General features: G+C 41.3%; 1 protein-coding gene across 1 annotated transcript in view; it reads left to right on the top strand.

Moving 5' to 3' along the window:
- Positions 1-18,533, top strand: part of T265_03524 (hypothetical protein) — a gene marked incomplete at both ends in the record, with an annotated part of 88,252 nt that overhangs the window by 43,474 nt on the left and 26,245 nt on the right. Inside the window, 3 exons of the mRNA XM_009168036.1 lie at positions 6,659-7,355; positions 9,323-9,569; positions 14,645-14,805. Coding sequence (XP_009166300.1) covers positions 6,659-7,355; positions 9,323-9,569; positions 14,645-14,805 — 1,105 coding nt within the window. The remainder of the gene's footprint in view (positions 1-6,658; positions 7,356-9,322; positions 9,570-14,644; positions 14,806-18,533) is intronic.

Here is an 18,533-nt window from a genome sequence, read left to right as displayed (position 1 = left end):
CGAAGCGCTGTACAACTGTTCCTGATTTCGTTTTGGGCGTTAATAGACCTTTTGCACCTTTGGTGTTTGTTTTGACGTGAACGCTAGCTTGGGAGGCTCAGACCGAGAACTAAGCTGAGGAAAATACAGTTACAACAATTATAAAGATTAGTCCTCACAGAAAAACAACTAGAGGGACTAACCTCATCCGCTTGAACGTTAAGATTCAGAAAGTAACGCTGGAGAAAGTGGTTTGATAATCACAGATGGGCTACAGGCTTTTGGGGGACAGCATTTTGTTCGCCTGTTTACCCGATTTGACGCCCAAGATGTTGCACTCCAAGTGGACTTGAAAGCACTTTTTATTGATAAGACGAAAAAATAATAGAGTCCTAAGTGTCCCGATTTCGTTCGGTACTTTATTTTTGCATTATTATGCAACATGCTTGCACGAAATAAAGTGGTGAATATTCTATCTCTCCCCATAATTCGTAAAGTATGCTGACTATCTCATGGAAATTGTTAAAAACTCTAAATATTTTGTTAGAAACGTTTTCTTTCATACTGGAAACAAATAATGGTGCAATATGGAAAAGGATATAGAAACTGATCTGTACGACCCCAGATTATCTATTATCTAGGCTGGGTCAAAAGATTTGTCTGATAGGTGTGAGCACACCAAGGTATTACCATTTTCCCTCTAATTCAGTCAGCCTGTTAGAATTTTATCCTGAGTCATCCCCACCGCGTCCCTCGGCTTATCGAAAACCGTATGCTTGGCAGCAATTTCAAGTCAACGCTGTCACTACCAAAGAGGATAGATGTTCGGAGGCTACAATCTAAGCAAAAAGATACAACACATATTCTCACGGCAATAGGTGCGCCTGAATTTCGGACCAGATGGAATCAGGATTATCGTAAGGTGTGAAAATATGGGGCAAGTACGGTGATAGTCTCAAAGTGTAGTATTTTGTTGACGGTTGACATAATTTCCGTGAGATCAGCATATCATTTTTTACCCTATCTTATCTGAATGAGGTATCCAGCGATAACCGTGAAGTTTAGGTTAAACGAAGAAACGGAAATAAGTACCCTGACTATTGAAATCATCTTAACGGGCCGGAATATTCTTCTCCATTTCTGAGAACCTAAACAAGAGGATTGTACAGATAACGCAGATGGTGACTTATCGTAAGAAACTTTTTGATAAAATTGTCAGAAATGGAGGTTTTTATGCAACTAACAAAAAGAGAAAGGCATCCTGAATACCAAAGTCAAAATGAATATGCTGGGGTTAGTAACGGACATGCGTAAGCGTGACGCCTGCGCACCAGGCAAACAAATTTTCAGGTGACCTGGTTATAATCTATATTGATACGAAAGGGATTGCAGAAATCGATAACAGTGAGAAAGTAAATGACCGAATGAAGTTTTTACACACTTCAGGGCATTTGGAGACGGAACAACCAATTAAATTGGGAAAGTCTTCTTCAAATATAGAAAGGACTTGAAATCAAAGGGTGGACAACCACTAACAATTTCTCCTTAGCTGTTATTCAATACAGACGGTGATCGCAGGATGTCCACAGAAAATAATCAGCACAAAAAAGGGGATGAGGTGCCTCCACAAAGCACACCAGCATTCGTGGAACGTGTAGAGGACCTGTGGCTGCTGTCAATTATGAAATGCTTACAAACAGCGTAAAGTTGCAGAGGAACTTATCTACTACACTGTGTTCAGAATCCTTGGTTGCAGCTAAGTTCGGTAGCATCCCTTCTCAAAAATATTGGTTTGATAACATTCTGGTAACCGCACCACACCGTGATTGCTGACACGCTAGGACGAAGTATCATGTACTACTCGGGCACGACTTCACACGTTGCAAGCGACTGACAATGAGGGAAACAGAGATAGGATTTTTAGAACTTTTCGCGGTTTCTCCTACAGATATTTCTTAAGCGATTTGAAAACGCGGTAATTACTGTTAGTTGGGCAGAAATTATTGACACAAAATGGTGAAGTTCTTGAGGAGTGAGTAGAATTGTTCTCAACTATGCAACAGCTTTCCTAGAAACATGCAAAGATTAAACGTCTTTTGGAAGAATACAGAGAGCAGCGACACATTCACCAAGTAGGATGTGGATTGGTATATCAGGAACACATGTTCTTTCGAGTTGGAAGTCAACAAGCTATCAGCGGATATGGCTACGCGGGAAAAATTTGACTTGGTTAATCAAGGAAACAGAATGTAGATAATCAAATGGATGTTAAAAGGTCCATGTTTATTTCCATAATATCAATGCTTGGCCTCAACGTGCTACGGGGATGCTTTTTAGTAACCCGTCACGAATTATTTTTTCGACAGATAGCTACACCGTTGTCAATTTCTTAGATATATTCTCCTAAAAAACCTTCTTGCGTGCTGTCCTAAGGAACATGCACTATTCTGGGGATTCTGCTTAATATAGGTTTATGGAAAGCTGCACCGACGTGCAGTGATTACTCGTAGCTAGATGGGCGAGTTTGCATGAAACAAATATTTTCGAGTCAGTGATGGAGATAACGGCAAGTGAAGAGGGCTGGTGAATTGAAAAAGTGCTTTTGCAGTTGTTTTCGGACAAGTTTGGGAGAAAATTGGTAGATTTATTGATGTGTAGCCTTTCGCTTTTTACACAAAAGTTTTGTCAAGCCAATTGACCACGTTATGATGTTGGTCAAGATTAAAGGCGGATGGATAACCAATCAGTCAAGTAGACTAAAGCAATTAGGCCTCTGCCGAAGGATTTTTTGTTAGAGCGGATCAGCAGTTGTTAAGGCCGATGGGGAACGTCCATTGATTTGAGTTCAGCATAAGGACTAGTTCTTCCGGTTTGCTTCCTCTTGAACGTCGTTCACACTTTTTGTCAATCTGTGAATGAGCTAGTGCTACGATAATTGTGTAAGGGATCCTGTGAACTTTGATAGGGTGAAGATTTCTGATCCATTTTTTTACTGATTTTATGTATGTATATCAGAATGTTTGGAATCACGTGACAACAAAGAAGGGGTTGGGAGAGAAATCTGGTAGACATCCAGTAAGTCACTGCATAATGTGGAATCTGAACTTGGGATTTACGTGAGAGCAGGTTTTAAAACAAAACGAAGGAGCGAAAATTTGGCAAATCTCGTAGTTTATGCTGAATAACTAATGTGTTAACCTTTCGTGATCTAAATCCACGTAAAATTTCCAGGTTACCCAGTTGAAATTGCTGTCTTTGGGAAAGCTCCTGAATTTATCGAAACCTTCCAAATGGACGTCACCAAAGTTATCCGAATGAAAGTTGCTTTTTTGGAGCACAATTACTTCAAAACACTTCTATTCGACACCACTTATGGACGCTGACAGAGCATCCAGTTCCCGATTAATAAAGACTTTTTACAAGCCTGTGATGAATATTAAACTATCCAAATACAATGCACAAGCCTACGCTGTTTTCTTTCCTTTTTGAAAACAATCCTTGTACTGTGACCAAAGCCCGCGTTTCTCACCATAATACGTACGGAATCTGAGATAATGCGATCATTGGATCTTCAGCCTCGAAATTATTCACTGTCAGTATTCTGCTTCGATGTGCTATAAATAGTAATTTTGCCAAGGTTACCGATTTATGTGTACGAAGATGTCCCGCACCCTTTCTTTGGTTTGCAAACTCATGGACGAGTGTTTGGGGGACGCACCTCCCAAGCATCCACCTACTCTAGCTGAACAGAAGTCTTTACCTCACAACCAAACGACTACTTGCATCTCAGTTCGTGTTCGGTGTGTAGAACGATGCAACGGATTATTCTGCTTAAGAGTACATATGTTATATGTAGGACAATATGTCGTCAGCCAAAACTGCTACCGGGCGCTATTGTTCCCGCTTATAATAAAATAATAATTCGAATTATCTGTAAATGAGTCCTTGCGCATATGCAATCTTGCCTCAGTGTTATGGTGAGGGAACACCGATCTTGAGGTTCACCTAATGTCGGAGGGACAGTAATAGCTTGAATTGCCGGAGATTAAAAGTGGAAATTACGTTCAGATCGGTCGCGATTTTCAGCTATCAACCTAGTACGAAGAGTACACTGCTTACAGGTATTAGAATTTTGGTCATGGAAAGCTGGAAAACAAGGAAAGGTGTAGGAAACATAGGTGACGATGACCTTATCACTTGCTCCGGTTTTTGATGGATGGGGAAAGTGGAAGGGCACGCGTTGGAGTCGATAGATTTGATGCAGTGGAGCCACTGATTGTGTGACTGAGTGGTGTTCTTAGCCGTTGCTGCTCAATAATTAATTGTGTCCGGGAGATTTCCATCCATGGAGGTAGCGGTTGTCATCCCAACTGAATTTTGATGGTTTCAGCTTTCATAGTTCGTGGCCAGATGATAAGGTGCCCCCCTCTCAGTAACTTTAATTATAAGAACGTCAAGGGTAGAACATTAGAACCATGTGTACATCTGCTTTGTATAGATGTGAAATGTCTATTCCATAAGTCGCTATGGGTCGCACTTCAAAAGATCTACGTGCAACTGGCACCGTAATGTCGACGGTTAGTAAAGACTGCCCTGGACTTCCCTACTAAAAGGATGATATCAGCTTCAGCTAGTCCGCCGGAACCTCAACAACTCTCAAGGTAAAGAAATCTATCTATCATTTATCTATCAAAATTTTCTTAAAGCATGAGAGGTATGGATTTGCTTTCAACCAGTCTTGTAGAAGCACTTCACAGTGTGCAGGTGTGAAGCTCATATCAAGCTGTGTGATAGTGTTCAAGTTTCCAAACTGGGTGCTTTTTGCGCTGAAGGAAGGATATCACGTAGTGGATTTCTGCTTCAGTCGGTGACAACGTTATGATAAGGCTTTTTGGGTTGTTTCGGGGGCTGTGTCTACAAAGCCAACCGAAAATTTCCTTGATATGCCCAACTTATCGATCGAGACATCCTTTCACTGAATTAATAGGTGTTTCTTCTCTTTACAGATCATTTTGTAGACACCTTTTTCTTTTGGCCAGTTGAAAAACCAGATAAAATACGGCACATCTTTTTCCGCAGCGGAAGCTTTCTCTCATCCCCTTGGCTTCCGCAATTTATTGCCATTTACTACCATTCTTTAGGTTCTTGATCTCCGGTGTTCAGTGGATCTGTGTGCATCTTCTTTGTCAATAGTTGCTTGTGAGTTCTTTCCGGCACTAATAAGGGCTGCTGATATCAATAAAATCTAGTGTGCATTTGGTCACATTGAATGGCTTGGGCAAACATCCTTAAAAGCTGAAAGCACAGCCTTCACGTCCTTGTGCTTATCCAACTAATATTTGTCATCATTGCGACCGTGAGTTTCCAGCAGTCTTCCAGCAATATCCACTGGATAGTGGTAAGATACCAGAATCCGTTGAGGATAAAGTTTATCTTGCACGACCTTATTTTGACCCACTTAGTCGGCTGTTCTCTTGAGGACAAGCCAGACTGCAGTTTCAATGTAGAACAACACTAAGTGCGGCGACGCTTCACTGCACATTGAGACCTCATTCTTAGGTGCTTTTCACGAAAATAATACAGATCTGGCGCCAACTCATTCAAACCCGGACAGTGAAAAAACACATCAGTTGTTAGTCAAACTGTTAAAGGAAAATTCGACTGCTATTATTCTGGTTCATTCACTAGTTTCATTTTCACACGGAAGTATTGAACAGCTATTGCTCACGAAACGAAAATTTTGTTGGTACTGCACTATTAGTTGAGCCAACTATTCTGAGTTAATCGGTTTTTAGTAGCCTTGCCGTAATCTAGTTTCTTAGAAATCATGAAGAGTTCATGCAAAAACGAGCCTCTACTTCACCTTGTTTTTTATGTACATTTGTCTTAACTCTAGCAGTATTCTGTCTGCTTCTGGTCGTCTATCCAGGTTACACTTTTTAGAATGTGTTCTACCCAGTTAATTAGTCCACTGAACTCAGCGTCCACGCGTAACTGTTAAGCTGTTGATACGGAAGATAGTCATAAGGGAGCATTTCCGTAAAAAAATAACAGGAGTAGTTTTTGTTCTTATGGTAATCCTCCCAGAAAGTTGCTTCTAAACAGATGCTGGTCTTCCTTAATTCCACTTCAGAATTATCCGTTAGGCAAGAAATGATGTACGCTTCTTCTAGAGAGACGATATTCTCTCATTCAGGATACGAACACCTCGTTTCCTGCATTAATGACAGTTATGAATAATCCTTTGGTCAGCCACATTATCAGATGGTATTAAATGAATTATAACACGTAGCCGTAGTTTGTAGTTGAAAATATACTATGTCTACATTGGTCTACCTGCATTCAAGAAATTTTATCGACCGAAGTTTACATTTCAACTGGTCCATTTTAACGGTATAGGATGAGGTTTTTGGAAACCATTTGGCTCAAAGTACAATGTGTGCCACCGGTTCTTAAGCTGAAAATGAACCTGGCCAGCACGCCTACTGCTTGGGTAAGTGAATGGGAACTTTTCATTTGACTTGCTGCTTCAAATTCAACCCTTCCGATCCACTGTTATATTGCGTTGTCAAGCTTAGAGCCAATGCGGAGGGCTGAAGTTGAATACTTCACCCACTGAACGCGTGTGTGCTATCTATTAATTCTGATTAATTCTGTTTTTTATATTATTTCGAAACAGTGCAGGCGAACGAGAATAACGATGCCAGAGTGATGTTTTCTGACGTGGAAATTAAACCAGCACATAGCTCACAGACCGAGCATGAAAAAAAAACGAGCAGAACAAACATACCACTGCGGTCGAGATTTTCAAAGTTCTGCTGTTGGTCGCTATGTGCTTCTAGTACACGAAAACGTGTCAAAGAAGCGGGTACTGCCTCAAAAGTAGAGGACCCCCCTGCTCAGTCATATTTGTCAACGAAAGTGCATGAATCACGCGGTCTCTGGAAGTGTAGCAAAAATGACTCTCGTGATTTATCCCCGGGAACCGGTCAATCCTCACCGCTACAAACTTCTGCAGATTCTGGTGTGAGCAAATGGTTAAAGTCAAGAACAATTCCGATTTTTCGACTAAAGACCTCTCCAAAACGGTCTACTACTCAGACATTAAATTCTCTCCATGGTTCTCCTTCCTCACTAATAAGTTCCGCTCCTCACAAAAATTTGGACCCTACCGTCAGTGAGCATCTCGGCTTCAGGACAGATATAGAACAACCGGCGAATACGAATGAAGCAGCTGATATTTCTAGCAAAGCAACAGAGTATATATGTGCCTTACAAGCTGCTGGCCTCGATTTTTGCGCAGACGATCGAACTTCACTGTCTTCGAATGCCAGTGACTCCGATCTCCGCCGGGCTATTAGCTACTGTGAGAAGCGGTAAGTTTATAAAAGAATGAGTAGTATCAACTTAGAAAAGAAGATAGTGAGTAGTTACGTTGTCATTGTAAAGAACAGGTCACCTCAATGAGATTGTAGGCTTCAGAACGCTATTATGCAACTCTTTTCTGAAGATCTCAGATCCATTGACACTTAAAATTCCTTATTGGCCCGAATGGTTTTTATATTGTTTGCATGAAGGTGAGTGAAACATTGCACAATTGTCAAAACCAATATTGCTAGGAATTGAAAAAATATTTTTTTCTACAGTGAGGAGATGTTGAGGACTCTACAAGATACAAAACCAGGTACACGCAAATGTTGTTAGGTAACCGGTAAACACTCCGGTCAGTGCCAAATGCATCTCTGAAGCGTTGCTCCCGATGAGGAACCAAAATTTTTACGTTAATATACTCACTTCCGGACCACTTTCCGTCGATGTTTACCGATGTCAAGAATTTGAATGACTTTTTGGCGGCCAACTTAGTGTACATTGGCCTCTAGCAACTAGGAGTAATTCCGGAGGCAGTGTTTTAGAACAACCGGTAGTTCAAACATGCATCCAGTGTTAACGACTGGGGTCGTTCGTTGAATGCACGGAATGTCGACTCTTAATGAAATATATTAGAGTGGTGCCAGCATTGTCCTATATATTCAGTTTCTGGACCGTCTTAAGCGGATACTTGGATTTCTAGTTTGCAGCAAATTAGGATCGGAACATGACCGTTAGCACAAGAGCCTTTAATTCATTTCAACTAGTCAGAAATATATTTAAGTCACTTATTAAATGTACAAATATACAGGCATTCAACTTTTTTACTTATTCTACTTATTTTATTTTATCTAATCAATCAGCGGGAAATTTTAGCAGGGTTTATTGAAATTTTGATTGTAATCACGTTTTCATAGTCTATAGGCACTTTAAATTTTCAAGTGATTCCGGGGGAACCAGTAACAATATCGGGCTCAGGAGCTTGAAAATCTTTCTGAAAGTGCCTTTTACACCCGCTGTTTATCTACAAATAGTATTTGAAAGTTCCGTTTTCTTTGCGATCACAATAGCTCTCAAAAACAGGCCAGTTGAAGGTGAATGTTTTCGACTTTTTAGAACTTGCTTGCGACTGATACTCATTACCACCATCAACACCATCACCATCACCATCACCATACTCACCATCATCATTATCATAATAACGTCGTCATCATCCTCATTTTCGTCATTCTAATCACCATGATCATCATCATCATCATCACCACCCCCTTTACCAACAACACAGCATCGGCCTTTAATACTGACGTCTCGCTGTATGATAAATGTAAATTAGTTGAAAACCTCATTGCGAAGAAAAGCATAAAAGGGAATTGCGAACAGTCCATGCACTAGCCCATCATAATCGGTCGGAGAGGCCTACACTCCTGGGCGACATAGTGTTAGTTTTTAACACTGAATATTCTCTCGATAATAATAATAATACGTTTAGGCTAATGCGCATATCGGGCGTTTATCGTTTGCGGGAGAGATAAGACTGAAAATCCCAATTATGATATCCATGTTATTTTGGTACGCGAGCCTTCCGTAAACTCTGCAGCTCATATTTGTATACAAGGATATTATTTTAATGTCCACTTACACAAATACATTTTCACTCGGGCTAGCGCTCCTCCAATCAGTATGACGGCATTTGTTGCGACATTTGTGGTGACGGTAGGGAAATGATGTGCCTGTTGTTAAACTATGTCGAAATTATTTTGACATGTGGGAGCCGATCGGCATTACATTGCTGCTATCAAGAAGCCATAACCCATGGCGATAAATACATATACATCCATATGTATAGATATACATGCACACTACACGGACGTTTAGATACTTATATATGACGATAGCCTTATTACAATACACAAATATCATTACTATTTCGGCCTTACTTAAGATTTAACGGTCTTCAATCTCCGTTCTACCTTAGTCTGGACCGGTTATCACAAAGTCTAATGTGTATTCGAAATTACTTCACGCAAGCCAAATCTCAGGACCAACATCAGGAACACGTTGGATTCACAGGTCAGCCAGCCAAGCCAGTTGCGCCGGAGCCTGGAGTTTTTTTGCAGAAGGTTCTCGACATTGAGGATTGGTCTGCGTCTGACTTCGGGTTGGTTGAACATCAAATAAATCAGATATCGCAGAAACTACAGCGCATAAAGTATCATATTGACGTGAGTACAAGGCCTGATTTTTATCAGTTTAATTGTTTCTTTCACATGTCAGTATAGTAGCCTCATATTCCATTATAACAATGAATGCCGTTCATCCAACGCCTCATTATTACCTGTCAGCTACCTCTCTTACTCATACATTCAGTTACCACTGATCTTTAGTCGTCCCATGCATCTGTCAAATCCGTCAACATATACCCTTAGATTTTGCTGATCTAGACATACCAAAGTATTGACTTGCATGGGGTTCAGTCAATCCATCCGACCTGAGTTACCATGGTTTTTCGTCGAACACACAAATACATGTTGACATTTGGTGTTAACGAAGGTTATGGTGAAATATTGAGTCGCGAAATACAAAGCAACTAGAAGAATTACATTTGCTGGTCATCCAACCCAATCAGCGAGCCAAGATTCGCTCTGAAGAAATCTTTTTGTTACTGTTGTTCAGCTTGGCGTCCAGTTCCCCAATTTTATGTAGGTCATCTCTCAGCACTCATGTTGTTTCTCCTTATTACTTGCCTGGATACTTGCTTGATACATTGAAGCAGTATGGATTTCTGAGTTTTTTGAGGTTGTTCTGCACCACGTTCCTCCATCATCATCAGAGACAGCAACTTCGGTTTCGACGTAGACATTTACTCTCGTGTGCCTGAAGCATTTACTTAATTATGTTTATAACCTTAAACTATAAAGTGAGAAGAGTAGACGGGGTACCCTGTTACTTTAAGCATCCATAGATGCCTATATCTCCAAACTCTCAATCAGACAATTGGATAGCACAGACTGACAGCACAAATGTCACCGACGTGGATTAGTTTCCGTTTCTTCTGATGCCTGCAGTCGAGCGCAGTTATGAAAGGCAGACCGACCAATAATACACGTCCCTCGCAAGCTCTTTCATATTCTTTCGTCACGCCGCAACTTGTCCACCTAACAGTTTCAGCCATTCTGGGATAGCCAAGGAGAGCAATGCTCGCCTCGTCAGACGATAATTTGGCACAAGTAGCACATACATCCGGAGCCTGAGACCGCTCAGTGGATAAGATGCAAACTTACTGATTGGGGACCATGGTGCAATCCAATTTCTACATTTCTACTGTTCCTGCCCAGGCTTTGGCAACCTGGTAGTATCTCAACCCTCGTGCTTCCTCTTGGGGACATGACAACTAGGCACCGACTATCTTCATTTCTGGTTAAATTTTGCAATCCGTCCTTCCTCAGAAGACGGCAGCATTGCTTCCTCCACAACTATGGAAATGCCAGTTGCCTGGAGGAAATTGCTTACTCCCTTTACACTCATGTCACAGAACAGTACGACTTTGTCTCCAGACTTCCTCGTAATACGTTTTCTTGCAGTAAGGCGATTTGCTGTTCTTCGTTGGGCTGTTCTCATATGACATTTTTGGCACGGTAGAATTCTTAGCAACTGAGTTCTAGTCAGTTAAGCACGCAGGATCACTACAGCACAGATGCCCGTCCACAATGGTAGGATGACAGCTTTTGATGAGGTTGTTCTCCGTGGCTGAAATGTCTGATACAAAACCAAATCCCCATTTTATAATTACCATGTTCCGAATTCTTTCGTGTCATACGGACCGGCAACACGTTTGGGACATTTGCGGTCAGTAACCTGAAGTCGCCTCAGATCAACTGTCCGCTTTATCAAAGATGAATAATGTGGTATGTAATAATTTCCACAACCTATAGTACTTCTTGAATTGCAAGAGGTATTTCCAAATTATTCCCATCCTGGCGCACCATTTTATACCTTTGCAAGGTCGATACCAAGATATCGTCTACTTTTGACAGATTTGCTCAACAACGGTTGTACTTTGTCCTAATCTTCAAAGACGAGGACCACGAGTTATGACTAGCAAACGTTTGAACACCGGGGGTTTGAAAACCATCCATAGTTTGCCTAATTTGTTCATCTATGAGGAGGCTGGTCAAAACTAAGGAGTTGATAGAAATACCGGACACCATTTTTAGTGAAGCTTTTGGTGATCTCTTCCTCTAATCTCACGCACCCAGCTGCATGTGGGCATAGAGGCAAATTGAAAATAACGCACCAGTCTTTTCAGCTTTGATTGCGATACTCCTGCGCTCACATTTAGTGTTAGGTATATAGGAATTGAAACGATATCTGCAATGTGGTAACATCCAGGAGGATTGGGTAAAAAAGCAATTGCATCACTGAAGGATTGAAGATAGCTGTTATAGAGTTGATCAAAAAATAAAATAAATGCCAAAAGTGATAATTAGAGATAAACTCAACCCATTTGAAGAGGAATAAAAATCTATACAGTATTTGGAGATACTAAACCTGATCTTTGGAAGCCTCTTGTTTTTTCAAGTCAAAATGTGTTGAACAGCTCGAAATAGGTCGATAGGTTTGCTGAACAACCTGAAAATCAAACGAGCAACTTCAGCTGAATTGGCGAAAGCGCAATTTATTCATGGTCACGAAGTTCGAGTGCCTGAGCAGGAGAAGTCCCTATAAGCAAGGACGACTTGAGTGTGCCCACTTACACTTTATTCAGATAGAAAACAACTTTACGCGGCCCAACCCCAACAACATATAATGCTTAAAGTTGCAGCCATCTACATTGCCCAAGATTGTCTGGATATAGTAGGAACTTGCGGCTCACAGGCATTAACAATGCATTTATATTTACTTAAAGATGTCTACTCTTTAATCATGTTGTTGATACGCTTTCAGATGCCAAATATCGATCCATTGTCGTAAGTCCATTTATTCAACACCGCCACTAAGTAACTGGACCTTACAGTGGTGTGACGGTTTGTGTACCACCGCGACCTGTTGAGCTATACTGGAGGATGTCCGTGTGACACTCACAGAGTCTCTCATACCTGGTTGGTCAGTGGTTAGAGGTTTGACAAACAAAGTCTTCTGGTCCTCCAGGTTGGGGACGAAACATGTATGGCGACGTGTTCCGTAAGAATGGTAATGTATTCGCATTTTCCGCCAAACACCGCTGCCTTGCAGTCAGGCTTTTATTCAGAGGCTTTGAGTGAGGACACTACGCGTTCTTCTGTCTAGGTCTAGGTGCTCTGGCAGGAGTTCAGCTCACGTACAGCCGCGACATTTATAATTAACGATAATCTCATGCCGCATCGGCCGTCGCGTGGTATCACCAGCAAGGCCGCCTTACTTGCTGCACAAATTAGGGCGAATAAGCGAAAACAGACTACTGCTGATGCCAGCCTTCTTACACCCACATTTTCCTTCCTACTCTAACCGACCCAAATGTTAATACTCTCTCCGCAGGTCCTCAGCACTGGGACCAGCCTTCTTGCCCGCCGTGCAGCACACTGAGCTGCAGCTTCTGTGCATACGACTTCGAAGTCTGTTTTCAAACCCCGAAAGCCTGTCTTCTTAGCTGCCTTTAATGTTCGCACACTGAATCAAGCAGGATAACAGATGACCATTATTCGCACGCTGGGTTTCCTCTACATTGATTCATGCTGTCTATCGGAAACAGGGATGCAAGACGCAAGTAAACTTGATTGACTGCTCCTTGCCCTATTCCATTTCCAGGCTGCGAACCTTCAGTGATGCACAGGCTGTGACGCCTGGATATGCCGAATAGATATGGTGTTGAGCGATAGCACAAAAGCGTCGCTACCTGGCTGGGTACTTAATGATATTCTTCTCTTTGTGGTTCTTTTGGCAACATTCCTGGAAGAATCTAGAGAAAGCTGGGTTCATCATACCCTGTTTATTGCATCCGCTTACGTTCAAACTGACTGACCCTTAATCTACCAAAGACAGTTTCTATGAGGCTATAGGTGGTCTTTTACAACGGGTTAATGGCCCATACATCGTTGTAGTCGGTGGTGACAAGAACGCCTTCCAGGATGGGGCCCGCGGATCTGCATTGCCCCAGGTTGGAAACGCTGGAAGATAAGGCTGCCAATCTATGTCACTAGCGTTTTTTGTCAGTTTCTACCCAGATTGTCTGAATGAATGTCTGGAAGTATGGGCATCTTAAAATGATTGTGATAAGCTAACCCAAGCCCCTTTCCAGCTCACTTTTATTCTTTTCTTCACCATAAGACTTTCGACTAAATCGTGGCTGTATGATAGCGAAGCATCAGTGTTGAGCACTGTAGTCGTGCTGTGAATGATGAAGATGACGAATGGGTCGCATTTTGAATTCGCCAGTCAGAATTCTAAACTACTAACATTTGGGCTATATCTCATTTTGGTTGGTATCCCTATAACCAGGATACCTCCTACTCCGTCGATGGTTCCTTCTTGCGATTATTCACAACTGACAAATCGAATTTAATGGGTAGGCCATTGACTACTATGATGTTTATTCATCCAGTTTCACTTACCCAGACACCATCTACAGAAGCACGCCAGGCATCGAAGTGCTTCTGAAGAAACCATTCTCAACATGATTGACTTGACTGGGAGTAGTGGTGACTTTCGGCTTCGCGATAGTCTTTTTCCAACCTTAAATGCCTGGCTTTATCTGGTTGCGGATGAACCAACCGAACGTGCTTTCAAAATTCGGTAGGTCACTGTATTTTTGACCCGGAGTACCAATCACGCCCGTGTCCGCTATCAACTCTCAGAGACAAAACACTCTATGTTCGTTTTTCTGGGGATTATGTCATAAATATCCGGAAGCTAGCAATGTAGTGGAGCGCGCATTTTGGCGTCATGCATAGATTTGTGTTTAGTGTCCCTTATTCCTTTTCAAAAGACATTTTCAGTTCAACGGAAGTCTTACTGACAGGTCCATGGGAGGTGGAAAGATTTTTAAGTGCGAAAGGGTCTACCTTGGACGAGTTCCCTGCGTTGTATATATACATATACATAAAGGCGGCATATATGTATCAGCCTCTTTTGTCCCTCTGGTCGTGCAGCGCTGCTGGTGAGGCTGTTGTTGGTGTTTGACCATATTCTTTTATTTGCGAGCCCTTTAGGTTTTATCAGCAGTTTGTCCTGGCTTGTTTATCTATGGCGTCGCTTAGCATAAACTCTGATACTAATTTCTTTAGAATTCAGAGTAAGGTTTTATCTCATCTCTTATGCACAGGCACGTGCGTATCTCGGTTGGATCGGCATCGCTCGTGCTCCCCACTGGAATGACTCCCTCGTACCAGGAAAAAGTGCATCACCTCCCAATCCACAAATTCAGCTCATCCGGCGGACCGAAGCCGAATGCAGGGACATAGTACTCCAATATAAGACATTATGGTACGTTGACATCTCCGAATACTTGAAGATAACACCATGGAATCAGCTATACTTGTACTTTCCAGGTCTAGTCTTTCCTCACGTGTTTGGCTATTGGTTACTAAACCGTCGGCCACAAGGTGATTCTCATGTAGTCCACAGTTTTCGAGGCGGTGTTCATCGGTTTCTTCAGAACCGTCAGCTAACAGAGCTTCTGTTTATCTTGCTATTTAACACATGGAGCTATTCACTATTCACTGGTCAATTTCTTTCACCAATGACTCACCTGTGTCCGCGGTCGAACCAGACATACAGAAGTGATAGCCATTTGGAGTTTACCAGGAAATGAAACATTTATATGAACTCTTGAGTGTCGCAATGGTTCTTTGACGCCTGACGTAAGTGTTGCTATAATCTGTGATTCGAGATGCACATTCATATCTATGAGAATGATTCCACACTTTTTCTGAACAAATGTTGAGCTTCAGGGTCTAATTTTTGCGAAGCCAGTGACAAAGCATTCTCATGTCATCCAGAGAAGTATATTTATTGTGCATCAATAGTGACGCTGAAATAAACATAATAATTTACAAAATAATCCTTTCAGCATACAATGGAAATAATAGTCACTACAACTAAACAAATGGTGCTTAACATTCCAAAGTAGGCTTTCTAAACTGACACGAAAAACCATTCTACTTAAAGACCATTACGTGACAAAACTTTAGGAACTGGATTCCGAACGCTCGAAACATCCTAACAATTTTCCTCTTCTGTTGAGGGCAGATGGATTCACTATTGCTATCACCTCAAAGAATTTGCTGCTTAATGTTTTCAATATTTGCAACTGAATACCCTGGTGGACACATTCTGGGTAAGGTAGAATTTGGCCCTGAAGGTAGAACGACCGCAAAAGCTGGTACTTGTAGATTTCCGGTGTAACCGACGAGAACTAGCCAAGCCCAACGTTTGAATTGCCTGCGTCGTCATCAACGTGATTCAGGTAGAATCTGGTTGCCAGTGCATGCAGTTTCCTAGGTTATTCTACAAACGCGGTTGACACCATACATCCTATTATATGAAGGGGGTTAAACTGATTGATTCAGTCTGAAATGTCTAAATAACTAGCTTTTATAATAACAATGGACAAGCGTCAATTTGAATTCTCAGACGAAACAAAGCAAAACAGATGTTTTTTAGTAGAACCGTCTGGGAAAAGTAAGTGCAATTAGGATGAGGATAGTTAAGTTTCAGACTCAGATTAGTTTTCAGATACAACCCAACCCTCAGCCGAAATCTTTAGTTAATCTTCAGGCCTTTTCATTACAGATTTCGTCCTTCGAACGTTGCCATTATATGCTGAAAAGCCATGAGACACTGTATAGTTGTTTCATCCTTACTGAGAATCGTTGGCGCATCTCACGAAACTCCCAGCATTCGGTACCTGCAACCTCACGGCTACTAGTTTAATACACGTTTGGCCGCAGATGGTCATTGAAGTTTACAGTTATTGTTGTTATACTTTCGGACCACCGTTTTTATGAGTGTTCCACAGAGGAGCCGGCACTTAATGGGCTGGCACTTCTGAATCACGTGGTGGGTATCTGTGATTTTGATGAAGGAAGGGGTTACATTTCTTATATGAAAAAGAAAAGAAAGTATATTGTTGAATATTCTGGGCTCAACTACGTCTCAGGACTTTGTGACTATGCATTGTCCCAAAACTTCAGACTTTTTGCACCAATCTAAAACTGACTGCGTTTCTAAAGGTGACGCCTAATTTTCATCTACGTGGATGAAGTTTTTTATCACAGCGCAAGCCTAAATGTGCTAGTTTCAACATGTCCTGTTATGTCCCGCAAATTTTATTTTTCAATGAAACGTCAGTGATCATACCGGAAAATGGAAATAACGTCTATTATCGTTATGTACATTGGTTTTTGTACTGGATTTCTGTACACCTGGATACACCGACGAGTTGGACGCCCCTCACTTCGCAGTTCACCCTCAAATTCTGCTGGGTTTTAGTTGATAAAGCAAGATATCTTCACTGTTCTCTTCGTCCCAGTTTGTTCATTTTTATACACCACTTTGCACAGCGCATACCAACAGATTAGTCTGTAGACTATGTGATCGGTTTCTTGCACAAGACTAAAAAGGGTGACTGATTTGGCGGGCTGATGGCATACAGAAAGGGGGGTTGATATGCGCAGATTCCGTGCTTTGGAACTTTTGTGTTGGTTGATAAATCTGTGGTCGGAAGTTTACAAGAAGGCTTGTTCACCAGACTAAACGCTCAGATCAACGGCTACAGTCCGTAGATAGAAATAACCATGGGTTTGGGTCTTCGGACTCAGTTTGTAAAACTTTTCAAAGTTGTATCTACTGCCATATCCATTCATAGACTATGGTGCGATTTTTCACATTTTGAGAGTGGATTCTACTTTCTGAAGCTAGAACAACTGTTTGTTATAAACAAACAATAAAATACTGTACTTTATAACCAAAGTCTGGTTTAAATTACTTTTGGCCACCTAAAGACTGAACTCTCCTCTATATCGCACGATGTGAAACAAATATGCTGCCAAACTTGATGTGACTATCGTCCGAGCAATAGTTGGCAACTTCAAGGCGGAAAAAGAGCCGTAGAATAATAGAAATCACTTCCTTGATGGAAAAATAACATCTTTTAAGTGATTACGATATCAACATAAAAGCTATAAAGGAAGGAACATACACGGTCAGATCAATTGAAGTGCGAAAGATTGATCAGTTTTTTCTGATGAGGAGAATGGGGATGAAAAGTAAATATTACAAACTATACCTGACATTTTACCCAGAGTGAAAATGTTGCGCGGTATTCTACCGAGTGTAATGCCCTTTATTTATATACTTCATGAACGGTTGCCACAAAACGTTCATTGTAGAGTTGAAATTCTTCCCAGAACAACAAAGGTAGTATTTTGGTGGAAAACCCCTTAGCATTAATTTGTGGATGTTTGATAATACAGTCAACTTTTCCATAAGGTTTGCGTGGTTCTCAGTAGAACGCACTCTACATAGGATGTATATTACACTTTTTTTTGCAAAAATCAGATTCTGACGTTATTCACGAGAGTAAAGCAACTGGTTCATTTTTATACGTCAATCCATATCTTGTACTATATATATATATATATATATATATATATATATATTTCCGACTGACTGACGAGCAACTGTGATGTGCATCTAAATCTGCTAGGTTCAAAATCGCACATCCATTACCGCGAATAAGACAGTCTCTCACGATTAAACATACAAGAAATAAACCAGCTTTCCGTTTGTAGATGTTTATTACCAAATTTACTTGTTTCTATTTGGCCCAAAAAAATCAGTCGGCTATTACCGGCAACATTCTAGGGTTACCTGGTTTATGCAGGTTAGACACGTTTGACATTGCACTGGTTAAAAGAAGTTGATGCAAAGTCTTGGATAGAATCGAGAACAACATCGAGACTAATGCGGCCGTAAAGATGGCACGAAAAACCTTGATCGAGAGGATAAGCACTGGGAAACTTCTCTGTGCCCGATTCGTGGTTGCCGTTTGCGGGTATAGATGTACTGTATAACGTCGTTCAAGTCAGAAGAATATGTACACTGAACCAAGGAGACATTTGTTCGATCGACAGCCGTTGAAAGAAATTATTCAATGGAGTTTCAATGGGACGGATTCTCCGTTTATGATTTTTGGAAACACGGTGATCGAT

The sequence above is a fragment of the Opisthorchis viverrini genome (assembly GCF_000715545.1).
Source record: "Opisthorchis viverrini unplaced genomic scaffold opera_v5_51, whole genome shotgun sequence".
Lineage (NCBI taxonomy): Eukaryota > Metazoa > Platyhelminthes > Trematoda > Opisthorchiida > Opisthorchiidae > Opisthorchis > Opisthorchis viverrini.
This window is presented reverse-complemented; position numbering and strand designations above follow the sequence as displayed.